This window comes from Stylophora pistillata, chromosome 8, assembly GCF_964205215.1.
Source record: "Stylophora pistillata chromosome 8, jaStyPist1.2, whole genome shotgun sequence".
In the NCBI taxonomy this organism is placed as follows: domain Eukaryota; kingdom Metazoa; phylum Cnidaria; class Anthozoa; order Scleractinia; family Pocilloporidae; genus Stylophora; species Stylophora pistillata.
In genome coordinates this window covers 31812586-31827994 of record NC_142526.1, presented here as the reverse complement: position 1 = coordinate 31827994, position 15409 = coordinate 31812586, and the positions used below count along the sequence as shown (strand labels likewise).

The 15409-nt window shown below is 39.7% G+C and overlaps 3 protein-coding genes across 3 annotated transcripts in view; 1 reads left to right on the top strand and 2 right to left on the bottom strand.

Annotated features, from left to right (window-relative positions):
• LOC111329920 (cation-independent mannose-6-phosphate receptor) overlaps positions 1–7743 on the top strand; it is a 40346-nt gene extending 32603 nt beyond the window's left edge. Inside the window, exons 28-36 of the mRNA XM_088731937.1 lie at positions 452–572; positions 792–857; positions 1957–2046; positions 2652–2830; positions 3802–3878; positions 4119–4201; positions 4845–4991; positions 5188–5275; positions 5991–7743. Coding sequence (XP_088588063.1) covers positions 452–572; positions 792–857; positions 1957–2046; positions 2652–2830; positions 3802–3878; positions 4119–4201; positions 4845–4991; positions 5188–5275; positions 5991–6092 — 953 coding nt within the window. The 3' untranslated portion in view covers positions 6093–7743. The remainder of the gene's footprint in view (positions 1–451; positions 573–791; positions 858–1956; positions 2047–2651; positions 2831–3801; positions 3879–4118; positions 4202–4844; positions 4992–5187; positions 5276–5990) is intronic.
• On the bottom strand, positions 7158–12309 carry LOC111329940 (discoidin domain-containing receptor 2). The gene is made up of 8 exons (XM_022934708.2): positions 12226–12309; positions 11503–11665; positions 11247–11404; positions 10361–10412; positions 9840–10171; positions 9554–9695; positions 8775–8933; positions 7158–7255 (listed from the first exon to the last, which is right to left on the bottom strand). Exons 2-8 carry the CDS (start codon positions 11555–11557, stop codon positions 7242–7244), a joined length of 912 nt encoding a protein of 303 aa, XP_022790443.1. The 5' UTR covers positions 11558–11665; positions 12226–12309; the 3' UTR covers positions 7158–7241.
• Positions 12155–15261, bottom strand: LOC111329950 (inactive carboxypeptidase-like protein X2). The gene is made up of 6 exons (XM_022934719.2): positions 14776–15261; positions 14497–14681; positions 13893–14039; positions 13377–13518; positions 13125–13294; positions 12155–12330 (listed from the first exon to the last, which is right to left on the bottom strand). Exons 1-5 carry the CDS (start codon positions 14828–14830, stop codon positions 13140–13142), a joined length of 684 nt encoding a protein of 227 aa, XP_022790454.1. The 5' UTR covers positions 14831–15261; the 3' UTR covers positions 12155–12330; positions 13125–13139.
• Between the last annotated feature and the right edge of the window lie 148 nt (positions 15262–15409).

Below are 15409 nucleotides of genomic sequence, written 5' to 3'. Positions count from 1 at the left end.
GGCAAAGGTGATCCCTGGGGGTCATAGGGTGGGGAGAGATGTATTAAGGGGGCAGATTCACGTTAGGGACTTACTGGAAGAAGAAACGTGAAGGGCAATCGATGAAGATATTGAGGGCGGGAGAATGATTTTAGAGAGGATATCTTTAAAGAGAAGCAGGTTACTAAGGCAATGAATAGTGAGAGAAGGGAGTGCAAATGTGGATTTTTTTTGTGAGAAGGAGGGAGTTGGAAGGATTTAGTCAGCGAAGGGCAAAGGGAGAGAAGGGAGATACAAGACGTGTTTTAAGGAAGAAAGGGTGGTGTGAAGAGAAAGAGGAGGAGACACTGGGGGAGGGATAGAAATCAGAGCAAAGTGCAGTAGCAAGGGGAATGGGCGAAAAGAAACAGATACCCTCGACACTATTGTTCACAACTGAGAATTCTTTTCCTTTTGTCACCTCTTTTTACAGGTGGTAAGCTCCAGTTACAGTATTCAGGGCTACCATCGGATGGCTGTCGCAAAGGTGTGCATCCCAAAGTCGTTTTCTATTTCGATTGCGGAAGTCATGTTGGTCAGCCTTCTTTATCAAGGTATGTTTTATCAAGGTATGTTTTACGGATTAAAGACTATGATATCTATACTTGTGTGGAAAATGTTGCCTGCTGCTGGCTTTACATAGAAGCTAACGGTGAATGAGGGGATAGATACACATCCTGATGAAAACAATTCATCCTCAAGAATTTTTCTTCAGTTTAACATGAGTGGCTTTTTTTTTTATCTTTGTCACGTTCGTCTCTCTTTTTCCACAGGGAAGAGTGGTCATCTTGTGTCGTTGTTATTAACTGGAAAAGTTCGGTAGCCTGTAAAGTCAAGAGGTGAGGATTTCCTTAATTAAGTTCTTCGACTGTTTTACTTCATGTAGTTTTCTATAAAAGAGGTACACTGTTAACACAATGGTTTAACGCCGCTCGAGCTAGGGTAAATGGCCATACAAACGCATTACAAATCTACAAAAGGAAACAAAAGAGGGGAGAAGGAATACCTACGGATATTCGAACACTTAGTTAACCCTTTCACTGCTAAGAGTGACACTCATCTAGTTTCTCCTCACCACATCACCCTTGAATCACACATCAAGGTCAGGAGAATAAAGGAAATGATCACCAACTTATAAGCTCTTGATTGTTAAACAAATTCTCCTTGTTAACACCTTAGGAAATGTAAAGAGAACAGTATGGAGAATATGCATACTGATGTTAGGGAGTTAAGGATACTTTGGTGACAGGTTTTCTGTTGTTCTGTCATTTTTTTTTTTTTTTAAGCCTTACCAAAAGCGTTACACGTTTTTAAAAAGCCGTGACTTATGTGGTTTATAACTGAAAGCCTGAAAGCACTATGTCGGACCACCTCTTTGACGTCTGAACGTTCGCACATGCGTCGGCTTTTGACCTTCTGTCAGTTATAGATGGTTGATCGTCTTCAAACCCTGATTAATTTGTCTCCATATTTCTGTAGAAACACCACACACAACTTACAATTTCTCTAGTCACTCGGACGAAGGGCTAACGCTTGAAACACCAACTTTAGATTCTCTTTACGGTGGCCAATTTACACTTCCAACTCAGTTGATATAACCAAATTATCTTGTAATAGTTAAAAGACTTAAACAGTTATGACGTAGTTGCCTTAAAAACACAATGTACTTTTTTTTAATCTTTTATTGCCTCCTAACTGAAATTTCTAACATGTCTTCCTTTCTTTCTTTTGTTTATTTTTACCTTGATCCTGTGGTTTTTTATATACTTTTCTTTCCCTTGTTACCTCGTTTAGTTATTCCAGTTGTTCACTGTTATTTAAAATTTATCAGCCTATTTGGATGTCATTATTCCTACTTTGAAATGTGTCGAATTGTCTTCCACTGGGCAAGAGGTTTGAGAAAAAGCTTTTTCTTTATTTTCTCCAATTTCATTTCAGAGAAAGAATTGAAGAAAACAATTGTGTCGTCAAACATCCCGTCACGGGCAGAATCATTGATTTTAAAAAACTTTTGAATGGATCTGAAAGGTAATATTTTATTTTTGTTGTTATCTTTGTTTTTGGTTGTATAACGAAATGAAAATGCAAATGCAAGGCAGTCAATGAAAAAAAAAAAAAAAAGATGTCAGGGCTCGCACGAGATAACCTGGAAAGTCCTGGAATTTATTATGACATTTTCCAGGTGTGGAAAGTCCTGGAAAAAAACTACAAGTCCTGAAATTCTGCTTCACTCAAGCAATATGGTTTTCAGCATTTACGTTGTAGGATATGTATGTAGACCGTAAGGAAAAATGATTTTGCAATCTTGAAAATGAAAGCTTTGAAGGTGATATTTGGAGTCCCGGAAAAATCAATCTGAGTCCTGGAAAATTCCTGGAAAATTCCGGGAAAAGTCCTTGAAATTTCTTTCTGAAAAAGGGTACGAATCTTGTGTTTTTACGTGTTGAGGTCAGAAACATGAAGTGAACTGCTAAACGGAAATATGATTTTCCTGGCGTAATCAGAGATGTAAAACAAGATACACGAGAAACACACAGTTTGTGCGCAGAACATTGATTATGTCACTCATCACCATGAATTAATCCTAATGTTTATGGATGGATTAATGCCGTTTTTTTGTGACTAATCTTCAGCACGTGGAAAGTTATTGGACGAGACGAACATGTTAAAGAAGTGTCCTATTACATCAATGTTTGTGATAAACTTGGTAAGGGAACAAAGGATTTACCATCGGGCTGTAATGGAGACGTGGCTTCAGTGTGCATTGAGAACACGCCGTTTACTGTGACGGATAAAAGTATTTATTATGAAGGTGCGTTTTACCTGATCAACTCACAAGGAAAATACGTTTTTCTTGTACGTGATTCCTTAAGACAGGAAGCTAAAAGTAATTTATCATGAAGAATACTTGGCCAGGACATCTAATTAATTTTAGACGTTTCATACCAACGCATTCAGGATATTTCCAATTATGATCCATTAAATATTTTTGTTCGCGCGACACTGGTCTCACCGCATCACGTGGCCGAATATTCCCTAGCTTGAATTGGGGAAATATTACCCGAGTGATTTTCCCATTTTTAAACCTTACGTCCACTACGATAATGCTTGGTCTAAAGGTTGATTTAGGATGAGAGACCTTTTTGTTACAGAAGAAGGGAAATATTTGTTTCTTCATCAAGTCGTACCAGAGAACACTCTTCGCATCTTGGAACCGATAATGTCGGTTGAAAAATATCCGTGCATATTTTCGCGCCAGATAGAGGCTAATCTTTATTTAATTCCTAAAGTGAGGGGTAAGATTAGTAAATAGACTTCCACACGTGACAAACGTTCAACATATTTCTTCATTCGACGATGAAGCGCAAAGTTGTCACCTTCACACAGATCTGTTTCATCTTCAAGAAGGTAGCAAAGAGAGGATCCTGATTCCGTTTACCCGTCACGTGTACTTTAAACAGTATTTCACGCTTTGCGAATTTAAAAGGAAAACGTCAGTCTCACCTTAACCTTGCCTTTCTGTAAAATTCACGTGTCACGTATTAATGTTTGGCTTAATCACGTGTCATCAATTAATCCTTTGACGCCGCCTTCAAGGCGCTTTTGATATTGCTGATCGTAGCAGTACGCTTGTCACCGATGAACCTCTTTCACAGCCTAGATCACCATCCATCGACTTAAGCTCAGTGATAGAGCCTCGTGGTATAAAAATCTGAAGATCTGAACAGAATCTAATAATTTCTTCTAACTTTTGAGAATTCGTTACTATTATTTGCTTTGTAGACTCCATTTTTTCGCTTGAGATGACGGCAGATAAGGTCGTATTTGTGATAAACTTCCAGTGTTCAGAGGAAAAAGTGGTAAGAGCTGACGCATTCCCTTTGTGTTGAAAGACACTTGTGAAATAATTTAGCTGATTATAGTTATTAGTCGCTCTCGCGACCTCCACGATCGAAACACAATAAGTTACTCTGTTTTAAAAGCTATGACTGTTGTCCTTCTACCTAAACAATTTCTTCCTTGACAGCAAAAACTGTTATTCGAGACAACTCTTCAAGCTGAGAGGACAGTAACATTTGTTCCTTTTTTTTCCTCCTTAGGGAAGTCCCAAGTTTGATTATCTTTCAAGCAACAAACATTACTTCTTTACGTGGACAACTTCCGTTGTTTGCGCGGGAGAATTGTAAGTATTTTGTCTGAATAATAGCGCTGTACTTTTTCGTCTTCCTCGTCACGCCTTTTAGAAGGCTTTGTATGATTGGCCAAAGTAGATGGTGCTTCGTTCTCAACCAATCGTATATAAAACAAACCGTAGAGAGCGCTATTTATGCAATAGCGAAAATCAGACCTGAAAAAGGTCGTATTCTTTTCAGGTGTGATTTTCGCTATTGCATAAATAGCGCTCTCTATTGCGAGGATCGTGCATCATACGTTTCTATAACCGCAGTTCAAAATATATGAACTTCATATATTCATCATATGCAAAACCATATATGATAATATTTTGTGCATTTCCTTCTCCTTTTTGTGTCCTTGCTTTCAAGCCTAATTAGTTTAAACAAATACAGTACAGATATTGCAGTGGGAAGAAGACATGTATGCACCTCCCAAGCTTGATTTCACGGGATAAATGTGTCCTTTATATTGCCAAATTAACTGAGGAGTGCGTCTCGTCGCAATTCGTGTGTTCTCTTTCTCAGCCGTCGTTGAACTCGCTACGCTCGTGTTTCGTTGTGTAATTTTGGTTTTAAATTCGAGTAAGTGGTTGGGAAACCGCGCATTGCAAGGTACCAGTGTTCTAATGAGGTTGTTTGATGTGTGTCCAGGAGCCGCGAAGTAACAGATATTCCTGAAGCTGGACACAAAACAGTCAAGTCTGTCGGAAAGAAAAACTTGGGGATCGCATTTGGTGTGGTTTTCGCTGTTCTCTTGGTCATTGTGTTTGTTGTTGTGTTTTATAAACCTTCCAGAAGGTAAGTGAACTCCTATTTTGTCATTCTTACAACCTCAACGTAACCACGGTCGAAAAATGTACATTTAACACCCTCCTTTGTACTTACATATTTTAATTTCCCTTTATGGAGGGAAATCAGTGTCATTCGTATACTTTTTCGTGACAGCACGGAACAAGCTGATATGGATTTTACTTTTTATTTGTTCTTATTGCAGGCATAAAATCATTTCCTATTTGAGGGTAAACTTTAAGACACTTGTTCTTCGCAAAGAGATCAATTATCCTACATACAGATATCAAAAGGTAATCAAACACTTTTAATTCCGCAATATTCAATAACTCGGCATGTTCCGAGCTTCCGGTCAGTAAACGGAACTCAATGCATCAGTAGGAAAGAAAAGAAGTAAGGAAGAGCCTTGGTTTGGGTTGCTCTCAAAGCTCCTTGCAGCGCTAGACGACATTATCGCGCTCTGTTCACCAAAAACAGGTCCACTTGGCATGGTAAGACCTCAAGGCCTCTCATTGTTGTCGGTTCATGGCACACTGTCGAATTTAATATACGTATCTACTGCTTGAAATCTACAAACGACAAAGGACAGAAATGATGAAATCCTAGCGACGTAGGAAAAGTTATCGTATCCCTCGACATCCAACCGGCCGTGTTTTAAATGAGCACGCTATTTTGAACAAATATTATTAATAGTCTCGTGTCGAAGATCATCGAGGATCGCCTAGCTTTTGCTCTGCTTTACTCTCTTATTGGTCTGGAAAACTCGCGCCACTCTCCTAACCAATCAGATACCAAGCTGAAACAAGTTGCGATATGAGATGAAGTGAACTTGTTTTAACGTTGAGCTCTCATTCATTCGCTCATTGTTCTACGTTCTGATTGGCCGTTGCGACTACTTTGGTGTTACGTCACACTATTAAAGAAGTGTTTATCGATTAGTTTTCCAGTAACGATTGCCCTGAGTTCCGCTTTTCATCGGTTTATTTGTTGTTTTTTTCTCGATTTTAGCTCGATGTCTCTGATGACGATGAGGCGGATTCCCTTATTAAGATAGCTGAGGGGAGTGATGACGAAGAAGAAAACGACGATGACGATCTCTTACCATTTTAAACGGGAGGACTGAAACAAACTCCAAACCGCTGACCGCCCATTATAATTACAGTTGGGAAAGTGAAGAATAGTAAATATGATGGCGGCGAGCGGCTGGGTTCGATTCAGCCGGGGTCTGGTTGCAATGTGCGAAACTCAGCTGATCGTCTATTTGAAGTTCAAGTTTTTTTTTTTTTTTTACCTCGGCCAGCGGTAGCATTGCCGACAGTGGGTAGAACCGTGTGTATGGTAAGACTGTCTTTGACTTAAGCTCTTCTCATACAAATCCTTATGAAAACGAAGTTTTTCGATACAAGAACGGATAAAATTTGTACCGTCCGTTCATTCTTTTTCGCATTCTTAAAAAGCTTAATCATCGAAACTGTCCCTCAAAGGAGGACGTACGACAGAGTTCACACGGTTATTTAATAGATGTTTGTTCGTCCATTCAGGCAGGGAAAGCGAGAGATAAAGAAAGAAACGTCTTCAAATTTATCATAACAATGTAAATTGGCGTTTTCGTTTATAAGGAATGACGCGACGGTTCGTTTAGGATAAATAGACTGGCGTGTATTGGAAGGAAAGAAAAGGCACGAGCTCTTATTCTGACTCAGAAGGATAAAATAATTTGAGAGAAGATTTGAAGTGTAGAAGAATTTTTTCAGAGGAGAATGAAATGACATTTTTAGCAGGGTCATCATTCTCCAAAAATGTTAAATTAACATAGAAATTTAAACGAAATGGTTGGATTTAAAGTAATTTATTGCCACCTAAAGTGGCAAGACGTAGTTCAGTAGTGATATAACAAGGAGGAGGAAGATCGACATGTTAGTGTTACCTGGTGAGCGAATCCTCTTCTAAGGTTTGTGTACATGCTTTTATGTAAACGTCTTTGCAACACGAAGAGAAGCCCGTTTCAAATTGAATTCCTCCAACCCACATTTGTCGGTTTGGAATGGGAAACATTAGTTGCAGGGCTATTTGATAAATTAGGTATTGCACTCTGGAAAGTTGTATTTAATGATCAAAGGTGTTGTTAATGAGCCGATAGGAAAATTTTTTCACTAAATTAATGGTTATCAAGAATCACTTCAACAGTCTCTTTATTTTCTGTATTGCTATATCACTACTTGATGTTCCCGTTTCACTGAAGATAAGTGATGGCTCCTCTTATTGCTTGCTTTCTACAAAGGAAAACAGAAATTAGTAGAAGCTACTTTAAACTGAACCCATCCTCGGAGACCCAGGGGCTGTGAGTCGATTTCAAGCTAGGGCGGAAGAGCCCCTGGGGACATTGTCTTACAAGACTAGTTCCAAACGGTCGCAGTCGTTCTGGCATCTGATTGGCGCCAGAAAATCTTTGTGTTTTTCTGCTCAATCAGAGTGAAGTGTGCTTTAGAGTCCTTTCGTATGTTTTAATACGGACACATACAAGAAGCTCTGTTACTCGCCATGCTTGTTTGGGCCGTGCGACGAAGCTTTGCTCGAGGTGAAAAGTTTCAGTCTCAGCACACAATGTGAGAGAAATCACAGGGGGCCCATACAATCTGTTTGTGTAGCCGACAGTTGTTTTATAGGGAATGTACCAGATTTACCGTTTGCCTCACCTATAGTGATATATTGCTGACTATGTACATAAAAATCGTTGATAAATAAACGTTGAATTACTTTACCTGTGGTGTATAGTCGTCCTTTTGCCTCAAAAATGTTTTTTTGAGCGATTTTGAATAAGTCTGAGTTCGTCGTTAATGTAATGCATAAAAGAAAGACAAGGGTGGAAGCCTTGTTTTGAAAGGGTTCAAGCGCCCTAGCGATTTTCCCCGCGAAAATTGCATCGCTCTGCCTTCAAACTTCGCAGCTTTAAGGTCAAAAGATGCACGATTCTCCTCGTACCTTCCAATCGAAAATCCATCCAAACGGACCGGAGCTAGCCCTCGAAGAAAATCAAAATCCCACAGTATTTGAGCGTCGATTTCTCTTACATTTTGTGCTGAGACTGAAACTTTTCACCTCGAGCAAAGCTCCGTCGTACGGCCCAAACAAACATGGCGAGCAACTAAGCTTCTTGTATATGTCCGTGTTAAAACACACGAAAGGACTCTAAAGCACACTTCACTCTGGTTTGGCAAAAAAACACAGATTTTCTGGCACCAATCAGATGCCAGAACGACTGCGACCGTTTGGAACTAGTCTTGTAAAACAATGTCCCCAGGGGCTCTTCCGCCCTAACTTGAAATCGACTCACTGCTCCTGGGTCTCCGAGGATACTTTAAGCCTTGAACCCCTAAGAGTGACCAGCATTTAATTTCTCCTTACAATAGCACTCCTGAATCAGACTTTATAGGGTACGAGAACAAAGGAAGTCATTGCCAACTGAGGATGCACTTGATTGTGAAATTCTCCTTGTCAGCACCTCAGGAAATGTATAGAGAACAGTATGGAGAATATGCATACTGATGTTAGGGTGTAAAGGGTTAAGACGGACGGAATGGAACGCGACTACTTTGTTAAGAATGAAACAGTTTTTAACGATTATTCCCACCAATAAATCGTTCCCACATCTTGCAGGCAATTTCTGACAACGTTCCCGATGAATTATTTCCCCAGCTAATCATTTCCTTTAAAATGAGCTCAAAGCACGCACGGCAACAAAATTTTGATTTTGTATTAAGAAACTAGATGTGAAACATGTACAGCACTTACTTGGAAGGCAGTTCTCCCACTCATTGTCTTTGTCGAAGTTCGACGTTGTTGCGCACCATGGCATCCAGACCCAGTCTATGATGCACTTGTAGTACTTCTTTCCTTTGTACGTGAATGGAAACACGCAGCACTTGTCGTTCTTTGTTTTCCAAGGACAGGCTTAAATAAGGAAACATAATATAACAAGTCTTAATACATTTTAAGTCCAGCCTGTATAACAAGCGTATTTTTCTGACGAGCGAACCTCGAGTACTGAATTATGAGATCGAGGATAGCTTTGAGGGGATAGAAAGTGTTTAAGGGGGTAGTAGTGCAAGTGTACTGCTTGTTGAAGGGAAGGGGTATTTCCCATCTTCCTGAATTATTTCCCTTGCTGTTTTGTTTCGATGTTTACTTTCCTTGATGTTACCAATCTAGTATGACGGCTTCAGCACTCGACCAGAATATTTTGCACTTGCTCACTATATAATACGCCTCGGTGAGATACCGTTACCCAGCCGTTCTGAGTAAAAGAGGAGAAGATTAGCCTTCAGGAATTGTTTTACAAGTGGAGTTAAGAGAGAAATTTTAAAAACGCTCATGCGCAGTGAAAACATCAATAGGAACCAATAATCAAAACAAAAAAAAAAACCAAGCTCGAGGCAATTTAAGACTAAGAACTGACGATGATGAGGTTGCTATTTGGTTCCCCTCGTAGACTGCTACACCGCTGTCAACTTTTAGCGAGCCGTATAAAAATTATCGGTCTCAGTTCGGGAAAAGATAAGTCTGATCTTTACCGATGGCTGCACCATAGACCTCAACACGCATACAAGGCTTGTAGTTCCACTCAACTGGGATAAAGCGAATGAAGTGCGCTGTGACTGGTCGGCTTAAATCATTCTTTACCATTTCATTGGCGTTCGTGTTTCCAGAAAACTCCTGAAAGAATTATTAGGTATTAAGTATCATGATTAAGGGAATGTTGAGTAAGATGTTAAACTAATTTTTTCGGCCACCTCCCTTATCAGTCCTCAAACATAATCAATCAGCTTTCAGTAGATGTGGCAGGATAGCATGTCTAACCTTTACTTTCCCATTTTCGGTGTAAAAGGTGAAGTTCTGCCCGTCCATGGAGTACTGGAGCCGATACTTTTTCACCCAGTCTGTATTATGCAGGGGCGAACCTTGAGTAGCCACTGCACAGATGTTGTATCGAGCTGGAAACTCCACCTGAAGGTAATACCCCTTGCCAACTTCTCCAAGCGTGTTAGGACACCACGCGCCGTCATCTTTGTGTAGACGACCTTTCTGCGGTAGGTAGGCATGGAAAGGCTTCTGCCACGAAGAAGCTAAGACGTTTTCATCCGGGATCTTTCCACTCTCCATTCCGATTGGATAACCACGGCAAGCGACGTCTGAAATCGCGAGATATACAAAAAAACAGTTATAACTTAGTGAGTGTGCGGGTGCGGCGAGAGGGGTTGATTGGGTGCATTTGGACCTTCTTTTGGAGAAACATATGTTACGTTTATTGATTTAAAACCATGCAAATCTTTTGAATCCAAATTAATCTTTTGAATTGAATTTGACAGAAAGTTACCTACCCTTACAGCGCCGATTAGAGGTGTTACAATGATACGTGTTCCAGTATTCATACTGCAAAGTAAGCGTCAATGTAAGATCATCAGACACAATCAATTGGTTCAATGTACATCTCCTGTTTATTGGTTAATCTATGAACTGCCTCTTAACCCCCTCCCCCACGGGATAATTATTGACCTTGATTTACTTACACTTAATAAATAGATTTAGCCAAGCCTAAAAGCGGAGCTCCCAAGTTCGTAATATTAATGATAACATAAAAGATGTGCATTTGCCCAAGACTCGCCTGAGACACCCCTCCCTTCGTTTTGATAGTCTCCCCTACCCTACCCGTGCAATCTGAAAGTACGTACGTACTTACGCTCGGTCAGTCACGTGACAACCAAACGAAAAGAGGTTGACCATATTCCATGGGTATGGGACTCTGCCCCAAGCGCGCGCGTGGGAGCCACGCTATGATTAATGCAGATTTTATTACCATTCACTCAGTAAATGTGTGATGTCTCTTGATTAACTAGTGATAACTAGTTAATTTCCATTCCCAATTCCAGGTTGTATTGAAGAACTTATAAGCAGTATACCCATTCAAATAAAAGGTAACACCGCTATTTTCAACGATTAGATTTTGTCTCTGGTTGAATTCAAATTCAACTCTCTTTTAAATGAAAATAACATCTAGAAAATTTATCTAAGTGTATAAATTATCTCGATCAAATTTCCCGCGTAGAAATGAAAACTGCATCCAACATAAGCACTGAGATTATAACAATAATTGGTAGGTTAACGTTAAACTTGACGTCGATACAGAAATTATTGAATAACGACTAATTTTCCAATGAAATTAATATTCCACTCGTTTGTAAAAATGATAAAATCAAATGGACCTACCGACTGTTCCGAATGACCGTACTTTTCGACGACTTCTTCAAAGCTGCACGATTTCTCTCCGTAGCATTCCTCGTCGATGTCATCGTCCCAAAAGCGTTTGTAAAATGAATTAGCCTCTTTCTTGTTTAACACAACATCTTGAGCTCGGCGTGAAAGGCCTGTGTTTCGTGAAATAATCTTAGAGTTAACAAAACATTACAATCTTGTGACATGGTCTGACGATCACAAAAATATTCCAGAGTAAATCAGGACTTACTCAAGGAGGAATGAAAGGTAGTCGCAAGGACTAAGGCGAAAGTAATCCTGAACATTTCGTGGACTGTTCTTGTAAAAGGCTTTTTGATCTCTGCAGGGCTATGGTCTGGTGTTTTAAGGTTTGGCTCAGACACATCCCGCCGTTGGCGCAGCTAGGAAAACGGCTGACCGTCAAGAAACGCAAAACATTTGAATTCAAATGTCGATCAAAACATTCATTAAGGGGTAACATAGTTTAAAAGCAAACACAGCTAGGTTAATAATGCGAAAAATTTGCTTATCAGAGAATGGGCTAAAGGTTTTTTTAAGGGTCAATATTTACTATTTAGAAATACAATTGGCCGAAAATTACAATGGTTGGGCGAGCAACACTGGAGCATGCTTGTACTGATGCAAAACTATAACTGGGCGCGTTAATCTTGCTTTTACTTCTGATGGATTATCACTTTCTTTAGTTTCAGCGTTCATGTTATAATTCATTTTTAAATTTACACAAGTTTAGACCGAATCCTTGCGAAAAGATAACTGATGAAGGAATTCAGAGCATAACTGAATATGAAAGGAGCACGGGGATTGTGCACCAATATCACAATTTCACGAGACCTGTTCTCAGCCAAGCCCAGAGAAAAACAAATCAACTGGCGTGAAAGGAGTTCGTGAGCAAACATGTTTATTAAGTGCCTGCCCTCTGGCGTTTGTGCTTATAACGATGAATTAAACCTACGCATGATATAAGACGATTTTTAAAGCTGCAAGGCTATCTAAGATAATACATTTTCTTCTTTCAAACTGCAAGTGCACTAGCCTCCTGCCCTTTGCTTCTAGTCTTCTGTTGAAAAAGGACAGAAAAAAAATTGTGAAGATGATTAAGACGAACCTCTAGATAAAAATGAAGTGCTTGATGAGTTACCAGCTCAAACTTGCTAGCGACTTACGCTCTTCAAGTCCTCTCTCTGGGTTTTTATCCTTCCCAGCCCTTTTCCTGAGGCTGACTGCCTTATTGCATTATTTGCAGCCTTATCGGTCAGCCACCTATTGTAAGGAATTTCTAGCCCCTTTATGTTAATTGACAACCGTATTTGTGTCATCAGGGCCCGGGGTATATCTCTAAACCAAGTTAATTTGAGCAATTCCACGCGAACAGCCATGAAGGCAAACGGCTGATGAGCGAATATTATACTTTCGACATCATCCTTTTCTGCAAAAATGCTGACGAAATTGCACTTGATATGAATAGATTTTCTTCTATTTTTCGACGTTTTTAGACGTAGCTAAGTTGTTAAGGTTGTTTTCAATAGTCTAAAGCTCACCTTGCGAACAGCAGTCTCTCAAAAGACTCGAAATAATAGTGTGTAGGTTATTTCTTAAGTCCCTCTCTAAGACCCAGTGAGAACTTGATTTACTCTCCCATTGCTTTTACTAAGATCGTTTAAACAAAATTAGCCAATGACGTTATAGGATACGAACGGTGACTCCAACTAAATTCAATCTTGCCGGGCAGAGTTCCGAGCCATTGCAAGTCATTGTTAATTTCCTGCACAAATTTTTGTACGCAAACCTCCCCCCTCCCCTGCCCCTGTGAAAGGTGGTCGGAAAATTTAAAGTCTTAATAACTAGAAAAACCTTGAATGAAGAAGTTCAGCACTTTCCCCATTTGCCATCTTTGTCAAAGTCTGGTGTCGTCGCACACCATCGTCTGCCAAACGAGTATGAGATGCATGAAAAGTATCTCTCCCCCTTGAACATGAAGGGGAACACACAACATTGATTGTCCTGTGTTCTTACAGTGCAATCTGAAAAATGAAATAAATTATCGATCACGTTCAATTGTTATCATATTTGCCGGAGTCGAGTTCAAATTTGGTTTTGACTTACTGGCAGGTTTTCCGTAGATCTCAACGCGCATGCACGGCCAGTTGTTATATTCTGTGACAATAAACCGGACAAACATGGCCAGAACCGGTTCAGCGAGGTTCATCTTAAGCTTCTGACTGGCATCAATGTTACCGTGAAAAATCTGTTAAATGATAAAAGGATAAAAACAAATAAAGATGAAATAAAAAATTTTTTAAAAATCGAGTTTCCAGATGAGATGTTTTAAATTGTGTGAATCTGTTAGAGTAAGAAAAGGCATGAGAGAGAGAGAGAGAGAGAGAGAGAGAGAGAGAGAGAGAGAGAGAGAGAGAGAGAGAGAGAGAGAGATAGAGATAGAGAGAGAGAGAGATCTACAGGCAACCTCTCTGGATATAACTCAAAGTAATGAAATTCCAGTAATTGACCAACAGTTTTGAAGCTTCAGAAAAGAGAAAGTGTGAGTGATATATATTAGTGTGCGATTATAAGGCAGTCTTCTGATTGTGTAAGCTATGTTTCATCAAAATTTATTTTTACCTTGTTTGCGCCATTCTCTTTGTACGTCACCCAGTTCTTCTTGTCCAGCGAGGTTTGAATTTCGTATTTCGTGACGTAGTCAGTATCATACAAGGATGATCCTTGTGTGGCTACTGCGCAAACTCGTGTACGCCGAGGAAGCTCGACCTATGGATAAGCAGGAGACATTAGCAGTGCTAATCGTATCGACTGAGAAGAATCGTCCTTGTCATCACCACCACCCTCACGGCCATCGAAGTCGACATCGTTGTCATTTATTTTGAATAGTAGATATCATCATCATTTTTACCACTAGGTTAAGGTTGAAACCTGACAAAATACTTTGAACTCCTACGCGCAATTTTTGTTATAAAAGGACTATTACTTTAGGGCTTAAATCGCTGGAACCGTGACTCATGTTATGCTAGTGAGACTCAATCTCATTCGTGGCGTGCCTTTTGCTCAGTGATGAAACATAAAAACATAAAAACACTTGTTAGGTCATTGGCACATCATAAAGCCAGTGCTCGGGTCAGTTGGCTGGCTGTTGCGGTTTTTTCACGTGCTAGTACGAAAATACCTGCCTTTGTGCCCGTGAGCTATAAGAATAAAACCAATTCCTTGCCTGAAGATAAGGTCTGGGGTCTTTTTCTGGCCGATTCGAACACCAAGCTCCTCTCTGGTTGTGTAATCTTCCTTGAAATGGCGCAAAATCTGAGTATGGCGAAAACCAGGAGGAAGCAACAATTCCTCCTCCGGAAACTTTTTGGAAATCTTCAACTTTGAGAGAGTTGTCGCGACAATCAAAGCCTGAAACGAAATTGAAGAGAATGAAATCTAAAACACAGGCACACGCTCCGAAGATATGAAAAATAAAATTAAAATCGTGATTAAAAGGAATTACTTGAGGAGTACAAAACTCTGGCCACAAGAATTAAAGCGAAAATTGCACGGAGCATCTTTGTGTTAGAAGCTTGTAAAGGCGTTTTCTCTCCGTCGAAAACGATTGTAATTTTTTAGCGCTTGTCAGTATATCCCGCTTTACGGATCAACTGGTAATTAAAAACGGTTAACTCTCAATTGACAAAAGAAGAAGTTCTCAACGTATTCACCGTCTAAATACAGCTAATTTAATAAGAAAGGTAATTTTTTCATCAAAGAAAGTAGTAGGGGTGCTGAAGGTAAATATTTGTTAAAAGAAAATGCAAATGACGGAAAACTTTCACAATGGCTGAATGAATCAGGCATCAGATAAAAAGAGACACGAATGACGGCTGAATTGATTTGCTCCGTTTGTTTTGCTTGCCCCGTCTTGTAGATGAAATGTTGCTCATAGTTAAAGAAACATTGTTCTGGCAATTATTGTCAATGTATGCGCGGTTCGTTACAACAGATGAAGAAATCCTAAGTTTGTCTTATGAAGTATCGGAAGCGTGCGCAAAGAAAGAGCTCTGATACAGATTCTCAGCAAACGTCAGAAGAGCAGTATTACAAAAGTTATCGACTGTTTTTTTCCATTTTTTTAGATGTTTTTTTTT

Bases quoted from the DNA above. Each gene is read 5' to 3' on its own strand.
- LOC111329940 (XM_022934708.2), bottom strand. From the start codon at position 11,557: ATGTTCAGGATTACTTTCGCCTTAGTCCTTGCGACTACCTTTCATTCC. The intron at 11,405-11,502 runs GTAAGTCCTGAT...CACGAAACACAG, and splicing joins TACCTTTCATTCCTCCTTGA to GCCTTTCACGCCGAGCTCAA. The intron at 8,934-9,553 runs GTAAAGATCAGA...TCCTTATTTAAG, and splicing joins GGTCTATGGTGCAGCCATCG to CCTGTCCTTGGAAAACAAAG.
- LOC111329950 (XM_022934719.2), bottom strand. From the start codon at position 14,830: ATGCTCCGTGCAATTTTCGCTTTAATTCTTGTGGCCAGAGTTTTGTAC. The intron at 14,040-14,496 runs GCAAGGAATTGG...GCTTATCCATAG, and splicing joins ACCCCAGACCTTATCTTCAG to GTCGAGCTTCCTCGGCGTAC. The intron at 13,519-13,892 runs GTAAAAATAAAT...ATCATTTAACAG, and splicing joins AAGAGAATGGCGCAAACAAG to ATTTTTCACGGTAACATTGA.